General features: G+C 39.6%; 1 protein-coding gene across 2 annotated transcripts in view; it reads left to right on the top strand.

The window, feature by feature from the left end:
• The window catches only part of LOC116570249, a 49,251-nt gene extending 36,594 nt beyond the window's left edge, over positions 1-12,657 (top strand). For both annotated transcript variants that reach the window (XM_032307021.1, XM_032307020.1), the window contains one exon: positions 12,094-12,657. In XM_032307021.1, the coding sequence (XP_032162912.1) occupies positions 12,094-12,507 (414 nt within the window). In that variant the 3' untranslated portion in view covers positions 12,508-12,657. The remainder of the gene's footprint in view (positions 1-12,093) is intronic.
• Positions 12,658-13,237: the final 580 nt, after the last annotated feature.

The following is a 13,237-nucleotide window of genomic DNA, read 5'->3' as shown; positions in this document are numbered from 1 at the left end:
TCCCAATGGACTATTCCTCCCATTACTTCCAGTTTACATGTGTCATCTCACTTGCCAAACCTGTGTGAGCTGCTGGAGCTGCCTTTGTCTTTGAACCCCACCACCAGCCAGAGCATGTAATGTGTAGTCTGTGTTACATTAAGTGGGAGGATATCAATGAAAATTCATTGAACTGGTTACCATGAAGAGACCAGAAGTACAAGGATTAGGTTTGAACAAGGACCAAAAAAAGGAAACTTTTTCTATAAAAGAAAGAAAGTAAAGGTACATTGTAACCGTTCCCCCAAAAAGCTGACATTGTTTTACACCCTTCAACAAATGAAGTACAGGTTTATGATTCACTTTTATTAGGGAAAGTCCTAAATTGGCTAGTCACACGTTTGGGAAACCGAGTCAGAGTCAAATTCCTTATGACATGCTTTAAATTTATAAACACAATGCTTGCTTAATTATTATACTCAACAGGCAGGTAATCTTGCATTTAGGGAGCACCCCATTAATAGCTCCTGAGTGAATGAAGAAAAAAACCTTCTGGCTTGTCCAAGGGGTATGGGTACTAAAGGCAGAGAATCAAAGGAAAAACATATTCTGGTTACAAAGATTTATTTTAGCCACCACAGGCTTACTTTCCTCAGGAACTCCCCTAACAGCTGAGTATAAACCAGTGTTTTATTAACTTACTCAAAGTGTTGAGGTATAATTTAAATTTGAATAAGATAAAACTCAGCAACTGTTAGTTGATCATTTCTTACTTAGATAAACACAGAGCAAGAAGCAATAGGACCATCTCTTCTGGGAAATTTTGTATCCCTTTGCACTTAGACAAATTTGGGGGTAGGATATGTAATTATTTACAGAGTAATTTTTAAACAAAATTTTCCATATTTTTGTTTTGATTATTTTGTTCTTTAGATAATCTTTATTTGGTTCAAATTCTCTCTGTCATTTGTCCCATAAAGCCACATAGGGCAAGAACTTAATTTACAAGATCATGGGCCTATAGTCAACAGAGAAGTCAACCCACCTGTTCTCAGATGCCCTGGCTGCTACTGTGGAAACAAGTAAACCCACATGCAAACACCATGGTGCTCTACTCAGTGATAAGAGTCTTCTTTCACAACTCCTCCCCTGGGCATGGAGCTGTCTTCATGCCTATAAATCATGGTCAAGTGGTTAAACATTGCTCTTCTCTCATTAGGTTTTTAAAATTAAAACGACTTTATTTCTTATTACGAAAGCAATGTCTTGTGTGATAAAAAAAATCTGGAAATGCAGATAAGTAAAGCGAAGAAAAGAAAAATACCCCTGAGGTAATTGGACTTCTTGCTAATAGGTCAACCGGTGAGACGGGGATGGAGATACACTGCTGACTGGTGTAGACAAGAAATGTCTGCCAAAAAACACTGGGGATAAAGGTCCAGCAGTGAGTGTGCCTGAAATGTGCTAGGAATCCAGTCCTGGCTCACACGTCAGAGCAGCTCTCAGTCCCAAGACTAGTTTTGCCACATACTAGTGGTTAGGAGACATCCAAATGAGTGTCTGCGTCTTCGAGAACTTTGTAATTTGTGGCATACAGTAGACACCCAATAAATGTTCAATGAATATTAGCTAAATTGTTTTAGGAGACAGTGAACCATTTCTCGTAATGTTGTCATTGGTCCACATATATTTTAATGATAATTTCTCTTTGAGGTAACTCCCTTCAGATTTTGTCTCTTATTTCATAGCCTCAAGATTATTCATTTTGGATAAAGCCAAAAGTTGCTCATAGCTGATTTTATAAAATCCTGGAAGGGCCCAAAAAGTTTTGGAGAAGCCACAGTATGAGCCCAGGTTACTACTATGCTTCTTTTTCTCCCCCCCTCCCCATTACTGGAAATATAATGGTACATTACATTACTCACACTTGAAAACAGTGGGTTGATTACACAAGATGGTCTGTTCTGATTGGTTACTTGTGCTACCAGGATGAATTCTCAGTTGTCACAAAAGCTCTTCAACATGGGTTCTGCCTATGATTTTGACAACTCAGGGATTTGGAAAGTGTTCTGCCACAGACTTCATTATATTTTTTTCCAGGTCATGGCAGAAAACCCTTTTTTTTTTTTTCCAACTTCCATCAAAATAAAAGGAGGGGCACCTAGGTAGCTGAGTCCATTAAGTGTCTGCCTTCAGCTCAGGTCAGGACTGAGCCCCATGTCAAGCTCCCCACTCAGCGTGGAGTCTGCTTCTTCCTCTCCTTCTGCCCCTCCTCCTGCTCATGTGTTCTTAAAAAAAATAAATAAATAAAAAATAACAGGAGAAAAAGATTACTATGTATGCATATGGGGGTGGGTCTTATGGAATGGAATGAAAACCCCAAAAGCCCTAGATGCTTATATACCATTTTAACAAAGGGCAATAAATTTTTGAAAAAGAGAGACAGAAAAAAATGATTCCTTCTAGGGACAGTAAATTGTGGAAAGGTAAATATACAGGGAAACTAATGAAAGATAAGGGTCATTTTAATAAGATTTGTGTGTGCAACTCCATCTAGGTGCCCGCTTTCCATCTGCGGAATATTTCTGTTCGCAGAACTCTTCTACAAAACTTCCCAGGAGAGGGGATTTATGGCAATCCTCGTTTTCCAGAAGTTTCTGCTCTTAGACAAAGGAAGTTCTGAGGAGGCTTCTCTCTGCATCTGTTGATTCTCAGCTGTCTTCAGCTCAAAGTAAATATGCAAAGGTAGTGTCCTCGGGGGTGGGGTACTCTGATTCCTTTCACTCTCATATTTGAATACCCTGAACCTCAGAGAATGGCTTTCTCCAATGTCAGAGACATTTTCCCCATCACCCTTTTAAAAACAAGTTCCCTAGTTTCTTTTAATCATTTATGTTGGCTACAGATCTTTGCTTTTCATCTTAATTGTCTTATTCTAAAGTGTCTAGTGTCTTGCAGTTAATATCCCAGAGAATTGTGTATTCTTTCATTCAAATACCAATTACTCATAGAACTCAATTACTCATATCAATTATGCATGTCCATTCACCATAGGACCTAGAACAGCCCAGAGCAACCAGGGAGTGTCCCACTCTCACTGGGACCACACCTTCTTGGCTTTTATAAACCATGTTGGAAGCTTATTTCTTGAGAAATATAACTTAAATGGGGAAACTTCATACTTTGTCAACAATTCTCAATAGACTTTCTTTACTCTCAAAATATCTGCAATCAGTTTCATTCCTACTACATAGTATTATGGGACGAAAATAGCCATGAAGGACTAAATAGCTGATTTAGCTCTAGCCTGGGTTGACTTTGCATATAGCAAACCAGTTTGTAAGGAAATTGTAGTAGAAACAACAGGTCCTGATTACAGTGATCATCTGTCTATGGACATTTCTCAAAAGAAGAAATAATTTTAGGGCTACTCTTTGTTTGGCAGCATCAATATATGTGCTTGGAAGGTAGCAAGAAGGAAAACAAGCCTTGTAAATCAAAAGGTTTCTAAAAATCTACTAAGTTAAAAAAGAAGTCAGGACAGTGGTCACTTCTGTAGAAGCAGGGGGCCCCATCATGAACTTCAGATGCATTATTAATTTTTATTTCTTAAGCTCCATGAGAAGAAAGAGAAGAGGAAGAAGAGGAGTTTGTTATGGGGACAGAAAAATGGCCCAAACTGACTCTATCTCAGAGATTCTGATTCAATTGTTCTGAGTTGGAACTAGATTTGGCTTTTTTTTTGGTAAGTATCCAAGGGCAGTCAGAATTGAAAAGGCTCATTACAGAACAAAACAGTTGTTAATGTAATTAGGAGGGAAAAAAAATTTGGTCAGTGGGGCCACCATTTAAAAGTCATTTCGCGGGGTGCTTGGGTGGCTCAGTGGGTTAAATGCTCTGCCTTCGGCTCAGGTCATGATCTCAGGTTTCTGGGATGGAGCCCTGCATTGAGCTCTCTGCTCAGCAGGGAGCCTGCTTCTCCCCTGCCAACCCGCCCCGCCTGCCTTTCTGCCTACTTCTGATCTCTGTCTGTGAAATAAATAAATAAAATCTTTTAAAAAATTAAAAATTAAAAAAGAAAAAGTCATTTCACTTGCCATTTGCAAAGATGTGGATGGAATTAGAATGTACTATGCTAAGTGATATAAGTCAGATAGAGAAAGATAAATACATTATGACTGTACTCCTGAGTGGAATGTAAGAAACAAAACAGATGAGTGTATGGGAGCGAGGGGAAATGAGAGAGCTGGAAGGAAGACACTTGTTAAGATGAGCACTGGGCGGGGGGGGGGCACCTGGGTGGCTCAGTGGATTAAGCCTCTGCCTTCGGCTCAGGTCGAGCCCCACATCGAGCCCCACATCGAGCCCCACATCGAGCCCCACATCGGGCTCTCTGCTCAGCAGGGAGCCTGCTTCCCTTCCTCTCTCTCTGCCTGCCTCTCTGCCTACTTGTGATCTCTCTCTCTGTCAAATAAATAAATAAAATTTTAAAAAATAAATAAAGTGTTTTAAATAAAGGGGTCCTAGCAGTCTGCATCAAGGGGAAAAACAGATCTAAATTGGATGCTTTATAGATTCACCAGTGTGATCTAATACAACCAAAGCAAAGAGTCTATGGACCCCCTTGGACAAAAAAGAGTTCAACTGGTAAGACATTAATCAGTGGGAAGAACTGCTGTTTTAGCAGTTCTTATGCTTGGGAGGTTTCCAATTGGCTAAAAAAAAAAAAAGAAAAGAAAAAAAAAAGAAGGAAGGAAGGAAGGAGGAACAATTGTTAATAGGGACAGGGGTTAAAAAGAAGACATTTTACAAAGTTTTAAAAAAATGTACTTACCAGGGTACCTGGGTGGCTCTGTCCTTGGGCATCTGCCTTCAGCTGAGGTCATGATCTCAGGTCTGAGTTGGAGCCCCCATTCGGGCTCTCAGCTTAGCAGGGGAGTCCGCTTCCTCCTGTGCCCCTCACTCCCCTCCTGCTTTCTCACTCTCCCTGTCTTTCGCTCTCAAATAAATATCTTTAAAAAAAATAAAATTTTAAATTAAAAAAAAGATTTACCCATGTTGATCCGTGTAGCTATAGGCCATTCATTTCATCACTGTTCAGTATCCTTTTATATGAACGTATCAAGATTTATCCATTCTCCCGTTAACGAGTATACAGATGGCTTCCAGGTTTTTGTGATTACAAGGAACCCTTTAATGAACTTTTAGGCACATGTCTCCTTGAGCAAGGAAAGGAGAGGTTTTTTGATGATACAGAGTTAGAAATGGATTTTTTTTGCATTGAAGGATATGAACATTTTCAACTCCACTAAATATTGCCGAATTACCCTCCAAACTGGTTGCGCAACTTTACATGTGCCCTAGCACTGTGTGAGAGTACTTAACGTTCCAGTGCAAGTTATCAACCTTTAAAAATTTTGTCTCATTTTGCCTCTTTAAAAATGTTGCTTATGAAACAATATCAGGTTGGGTTTTTTGGTTTGGTGTTTTTTGTTTGGGGGTTTTTTTGGTGTTTTTTTTTAATTTGCACTTTTCTGTTTATAACTGAGTCTGGTCGTCTTTGCATACATTGATTTGCTTCTCTTGCTTCCTCTTTCAGGAATCACTTATTTACGTGCTTTGACCATTTTTATATAGGATTTTTTATATAGGACTTCTTTTCCTTTTTAAATTGACTTGTAGAAGTTCAAGAAGTATTCTGGATACTATCACCTTCTCAATTGTGTGTAAGTTGTAAATATCTTTGTCCTATTTGTGACATCATTTCATTCATATTCGAGGTCTTTTTTGTCCAGAAGTTTTCATTTTATTTTATTTTATTTGTTAAGATTTTATTTATTTATTTGATAGAGAGAGACACAGCAAGAGAGGGAGCATAGGTGGGGGAGTGGGAGAGGGAGAAGCAGGCTTTCCACCAAGGGAGGAGCCTGGTATGGGGTTTGATCCCAGGACCCTGGGGTCATGACTTGAGCCGAAGGCAGACACTTAACAACTGAGCCACCCAGGAGCCCAGAAGTTTTCATTTTTTTTTTTTAAGATTTTATTTATTTATTTGACAGAGAGAAATTACAAGTACACTGAGAGGCAGGCAGAGAGAGAGAGAGAAGGACGCAGGCTCCCTGCTGAGCAGAGAGCCCGATGCGGGACTCGATCCCAGGACCCTGAGATCATGACCTGAGCCGAAGGCAGCGGCTTAACCCACTGAGCCACCCAGGCGCCCCAGAAGTTTTCATTTTAATATTCAAAATGTTTAAAACTGATGGCTACCAGAGGGAAGGGACAGGGGTGAAGTAGGTGATAGGGATTAAGGAGTGTACTTGTCGTGATGAGCGCTGGGTATTGTATGGAACTGTTGAATCACTGTATGTACAACTCAAATCAATATTACACTATGTGTTAACTGACTGAAATTTAATAAAAATATTTAAAATGTTCTTTCAAAAGCCTTTCCCTACATGTTTTATGCTTATTGTGTCTCATCTAAGAAATCCTTTCCTACCCTGAGGGACATAAATATATTCTTCTATATTAACTTCTAAATTTTCTTTTTTTTTTTTTTTAAATTTTATTTATTCATTTGAAAGAGAGAAAAAGCACGAGTAGGGGGGACAGGGAGGGAGAAGCAGACTCCCAACTGAGCAGGGAGTCAGATAGAGGGCTCAATCCTAGGACCTGGAGATCATGACCTGAGCCAAAGGCAGACACTTAACCATCTGAGCCACCCAGGTGCCCCAAACTTCTAAATTTCCTAAAGCTTTTCACTTCACAATTAAATCTTCAATCCTTCTATAATTTACCTGCTTATAGTATAAAGTGAGGATCTGATTTTTTTCCTGCATATGTAACAAATTATTCCAGCACCATTCATGGAAGAGCTTAATGATCTATAACAGTAACTCTGTCACATCAGGTTTTCAGCTTCCTCCCTTCCATAGGTCATTACTTTTATTTTATTTTATTTTATTTTTTTAAGAATTTATTTATTGGGCGCCTGGGTGGCTCAGTGGGTTAAGCCGCTGCCTTCGGCTCAGGTCATGATCTCAGAGTCCTGGGATCGAGTCCCGCATCGGGCTCTCTGCTCAGCAGGGAGCCTGCTTCCTCCTCTCTCTCTCTCTGCCTGCCTCTCTGCCTACTTGTGATCTCTCTCTGTCAAATAAATAAATAAAATCTTTAAAAAAAAAAAAAAAGAATTTATTTATTTATTTGACAGACAGAGATCACAAGTAGGCAGAGAGGCAGGCAGGCAGAGAGAGAGGAGGAAGCAGGCTCCCTGCTGAGCAGAGAGCCCGATGCCGGGCTCGATCCCAGGACCCCGGGATCATGACCTGAGCCGAAAGCAGAGGCTTTAACCCACTGAGCCACCCAGGCCCCCAGGTCATTACTTTTCTTAACTTCCTATGTATCTTTCCAGAATCTCTCTCTTTTTTAAAGATTTTATTTATTTATTTATTTATTTATTTATTTATTTATCACAGAGAGAGAGCACAGCCAGGGGAGTGGAAGGCAGACAGAGAGGAAGAAGCAGGCTCCCCGCCAAAGAAGGAGCCTGATGTGGGACTCGATCCCAAGGAGCTGCTGAACCTACTGAGCCACTCCAGGTGTCCCTCTTTCCAGAATCTCTTTATGCATATACAAACTAATATAAATATGGATCTTATTTTTCACCTTTTTTCCCTCAAAACTGTGTCCTCCACCTTTTATATATACAATATCTTTTAAGGCTCTTTGCACATCAACACATAGAAAACATCCTCATTAATTTCACGTGTCATCTTATTTTATGTATGTATCTACGTATGTATGTTTAGCCAACCTGCCACTGAGAGACCTCGGGTTGTTTTCTACCTTTTCCTTTAGCAAATAATCCTGCAATAATGAACCTTGTGTAAACATCTTTTTTCCCGTGGGTAAGAATATCTGTAGCATAAATTTCTAGAAGTAGAAATGCTGGGTCAAAGGCTATAGGTGCTTGTATGTATTTTGTATGTATGCATACATACATACGTGACTGTATGTATTTTGGTAGATGTTACCAAACCTTGCCGTTGGCATTGTATTGGTTTACACCCCCACCAGCGTGTATCACAATGCCATTTCCACACAGTTTTCCCACAGAACACCTTATCAGACTCTTGTCGTTCTGGCAGTCTGACAGGTGTTCACATTCCTTGCTCCTTCTTCTGTTGGGTTACTAGTTTTTGTCCTCTCGATTTCTAGGAACTCTTTATATACTAGAAAGACCAGTCCATTACCCATAATATAGGTTGCAAATATTATTCCCCAGCTGTCCATCTTTTCACTTTGTATACTTTTTTTTTTTTGCTTTTGGTTTTATTTTCATGCAAACTTTGCATTTATGTAATCGATTTAAGAGACTTTTCTTTTATACCTTCTGGATTTTAAGTCATAGGCTGTAAGGGTTTTCTCACATTAAGATTTCAAAGGATTCCCTCCTGTTTTCTCCTAGAACTTCCATGGTTTTATTTTTCACATTTAAATATTATATCCCTGAGGGCACCCTGGTCAAGGGTTGCAGTCTTGATTTCAGCTCAAGTCATGATCTCAGGGTTGTGAGATTGAGCCTAGATCAGGCTCCATACTGGGTGTGGAGCCTGCTTAAGACTGTCTCTGGGTCACCTGGATGGCTCAGTCGGTTAAGTGTCTGCCTTCAGCTCAGGTCATGATCCCAGGGTCCTGGGATCAAGTCCCATATCTGGCTCCCTGCTCAGCTGGGAGTCTGCTTCTTCCTCTGCTCCTCCCTCTGCCCCTCCCCCTGATCATGCTCCCTCTCCCTCCCCACAAATAAATAAATAAATAAAGTCTTTAAAAAAAAATCATCTTTTTAGCTCAGGTCATGATCTCAGGGTCCTGGGATTGAGTCCTGCATTGGGCGGCGGTGCACACTTCTCCCTCTCCTGCCTGCTGTTCCCCCTGCTTGTGCTCTCTCTCTCTGTCAAATAAATAAATAAATTCTTTAAAAAACTTTTTTTCTTCATGTAGGTCTTAGACATTTTTCATTTAGTTTATTCCTAGATATTTTAATTTTGTTTTTGTTGTTGCTATTGTAAATGAGGGTTTTCTTCTGTTTGTCTGACTGTGGTATATATATATATATGAAGCTACTAAGACTTTGCCTAACTTATTTTACTTGGTAGTTTCTTATTCAATTATCCTGAGTTTCCCAAGTTTATAATCATAACATCCACAAACAGTAATAATTTCACTTTTTCCTTTCTAGTTTCTACCTCTCTAATTTGCTTCTCTTGTCTAACAATATATATTAGCTAAATTCTTGGGCACCTTGTTACATAACCGTAGTGATAAAGCATGTCCTTATCTTGTTCCTGACTTTAATGGAAATGTTTCTAAGTTCCGCCATGAAGCAGAATGTTGGATTTTGAGCTGAGACCAATCCATTTTGCCATGTTAAAGAAATACCTGTTTGTATCTATTTTATTCAGTATTTTTATTGAACATAGATTTTTAATTTGGTTGAACATATTTTCAGCACCTATGAAGATAATTATATAAATTTCTCCTCATATTAATATAATGAAATATATTAAAATATTACCAATATTTAAATTTCTGGAATAAACTGTACCCCAAATTTCATTTCCTCCTGCTTTCTGGCCATATCCTTCTTTTTCTCCTCCATCTCCTTCGTAAGTTCTTATATTTCTGATTTGGGTCTTCTTTGAGAGAAGCAATTTCTTATATTTTTAAAAAATTCATAGCAAAAGGGCGACTATTTGCAACACTATTTTTTGTTGTGTCTTCTCTGGTTAATTTTGCTGCTGTTTCTCACCTTTTATAATTTCAGTATCTTGGTTTGGGTGTCATGACTTTTTTGTGACTCAGTATGGAATGAGCTGAGGTTCCCTGGCCCAGCTATTTGTAGTAATTATTTTCAGAGAGTCTATTTTTGCTAGCATTTTCTGAGGTGAACTGTCTCTGAACCATTGCATTATTTTCCACATATCTTTGTTGCATGCCATGAAAACTTGTAACCCTTTCCAATTTTTTCTTTCATTGTTACACATTTAGTACTTATAAAGGCTAAACTTCCTGGATTAGCTACATTAACATGAATGAGGCTATTTTTTTCGCATTAATAAGATGCCCAAATAATTATTTTCTGGTTTTTAATGACTTGATGATGGGTGGGGAATGGTAGACGAGTCTTGTTTCCTTTGACAAAGTAGAAATAATTTTTTGCTTTAATTATAAAGTAAAATATCTTAATTTTTAAATGCAGATAATATGGAAACATGGCTCTGCAGTTCTACCATGAATAATTTATTACCGATCACATTTTGTTGTTTTAGGCTTTCAAGCTTTTTTCTAAGTATACTCTGAAAGTATACATGCTCACATGCTCACGACCTGAGCTGAAGGCAGACACTTAACATCTGAGCCACCCAGGTGTCCCAAGACTGTTTTTTTAAGTCGGGTTCATGAATGTATAATCTGTGCACAGAAAATACTCTATTGAATGTACAGATTTGGGGCGCCTGGGTGGCTCAGTGGGTTAAGCCGCTGCCTTTGGCTCAGGTCATGATCTCAGGGTCCTGGGATGGAGTCCTGCATCAGGCTTTCTGCTCAGCAGGGAGCCTGCTTCCTCCTCTCTCTCTCTGCCTGCCTCTCTGCCTACTTGTGATCTCTCTCTGTCAAATAAATAAATAAAATCTTTTAAAAAAATGAATGTACAGATTTATGAGTTTTGACATATGCATTCAGTCATGTAACCACAATTAAGGTATAGAACGTTTCCATCAGCCCAACAAATTTGCTCAGGCTTTCTTATTGGCAATCCGTCCCCAGCTCCAGGCCCTGGAAACAACTAAGATGATTTCTATTCAAACAGTTTTGCTTTTCCAGAATTCCAATTAAACAGATTCATATAGGCTTTTGAAACTGGCTTCTTTTACTCTACAGATGGAGATATAAGAGTTGATGTTGCAGTCCAGAATCTTCGGGGCATGCTGGTAGGCAGGAGACTCGGGGCAGGTTTCCGTGTTTCAGTCTTGAAGCAGAATTACTTCAAGAAACTCAGCCTTTGCTCTTAAGAATTTCAGCTGATCAGGGATGTCTGGGTGGCTCAGTTCGTTAGGCACCTGCCTCTGGCTCAGGTCATGATCCCAGGGTCCTAGGATCGAGTCCCACATTGGGCTCCTTGCTCAGCGGGAAGCCTGCTTCTCCCTCTGCCTACTCTGCCTGCTGCTGCCCCTGCTTGTGTGCTCTTTCTCTCTCTGACAAATAAATAAATAAAAATCTAAAAAACAAAAGTCATTAATGTAAAAAAGAAAAAAAGAACTTCAACTGATGAGACAAGGCTACCACATTAAGGAAGGTATATGCATTACTCTAAATCTGTTGATTGTAAGTGTTAATCACATTTTAAAAATATATTTGCAACAATATCTAGACTCGTGCTTGACCAAACAACTGGGCATCAGAACCTTGCCAAGCTGACACATTAAATTAACCATCACATACATAAGTGTACATTTAACTAACTATCCCCTCTGTTTTCTAAATTGGCTGTACCACCAGCAATGTATGAGTGTTTATGTGACTGATTTTTTAAAAACCTTCATTTGTTCAATATTTATTACATACATACTATTTGCCATAAGCCCTGGAGATGTAAAGAAAGTGAATCAATGTTAACCTCAAACATCTGTAAACATCCAAATGAGTATTTTCTACTTCCAAGTATCAAACTTTGGAGGAAGTCCATATATTCTAACACAGGTTTAAAAGGTCGAGTTTGCTGTTCAATGTTACACAGCTCATAAGCCTAGTTTACTAGTCAGTTGATCATAGCCTTCAAAATTTGGCTGGCAGGCGCCTGGGTGGCTCAGTGGGTTAAGCCTCTGCCTTCAGCTCAGGTCATGATCTCAGGGTCCTGGGATCAAGGCCCACATCTGGCTCTCTGCTCGGCGGGGAGTCTGCTTCCTCTCTCTCTCTCTGTCTCTCAATGCCTACCTCTCTGCCTACTTGTGATCAGTCTGTCAAATAAATGAATAAAAAAAAAAAACTTAAAAAAAACACAAAAGAACAAAATTTGGCTGGCATTTACAAATTTAACCATATCTGTCTTGCTTCCAGACATCTTGGCAGCTACTCCTGGTTGGTGCAGTCCTGCACCTAAAGAAAGATTGTGGCCGCAAAGAAGATGAAAAAGGCACTGGAGTCAATCAACTCCAGGCTCCAACTTGTTGTGGAAAGTGGAAATTACCTGCTAAGGTACAAACGACTCTGAAAATGATCAGACATAGCAGAAAATTGGTCCTCCTTGCCAACGACTGCCCAGTCTTGAGGAAATCTGGAATAGAAGATGGCGCCATGTTGGCCAAAACTGGCATCCATCACTACAGTCGCAATAATATTGAATTAAGCACAGCCTGTGGGAAATACCACAGAATACGTTCGCCAGCCACCATTGATCCAGGGGTTCTGGTATCATTAGAAGCATGCCGGAACAGATGGGTGAAAGGTAAATCATGCAAAATGTTACCTTAATAAAACTGACCAGAGCTTGTCTAAAAAGAAAAAGAAAAATGTAACCATCTTATACATGCCCTCAGCAGAGACCAATATCTTAATTAGAAGGATAAAACCAGAGAGATTCAAATTAAAAGCTCATTGAGATACCACCTTACACCAGTTAGAATGGCCAAAATTAGCAAGACAGGAAACAACATGTGTTGGAGGGGATGTGGAGAAAGGGGAACCCTCTCATACTATTGGTGGGAATGCAAGTTGGTGCAGCCTCTTTGGAGAACAGTGTGGAGGTTCCTCAAGAAATTAAAAATAGAGCTTCCCTATGACCCTGCAATTGCACTACTGGGTATTTAACCCAAAGATACAAATGTAGTGGAAAAAAAGGGCCATCTGTACCCCAATGTTTATAGCAGCAATGACCACGGTCGCCGAACTATGGAAAGAACCAAGATGCCCTTCAACAGACGAATGGATAAGGAAGATGTGGTCCATATACACTATGGAGTATTATGCCTCCATCAGAAAGGACAAATACCCAACTTTTGTAGCAACATGGATGGGACTGGAAGAGATTATGCTGAGTGAAATAAGTCAAGCAGAGAGAGTCAATTATCATATGGTTTCACTTACTTGTGGAGCATAACAAATAGCATGGAGGACAAGGGGAGTTAGAGAGGAGAAGGGAGTTGGGGGAAGGGGAGGTGAACCATGAGAGACTGTGGACTCTGAAAAACAATCTGAGGGTTTT

The sequence above is a fragment of the Mustela erminea genome, chromosome 12, assembly GCF_009829155.1.
Source record: "Mustela erminea isolate mMusErm1 chromosome 12, mMusErm1.Pri, whole genome shotgun sequence".
NCBI lineage: Eukaryota > Metazoa > Chordata > Mammalia > Carnivora > Mustelidae > Mustela > Mustela erminea.
The sequence above is the reverse complement of the archived record's forward strand: the minus strand, read 5'-3'. Positions and strand labels throughout refer to the sequence as shown.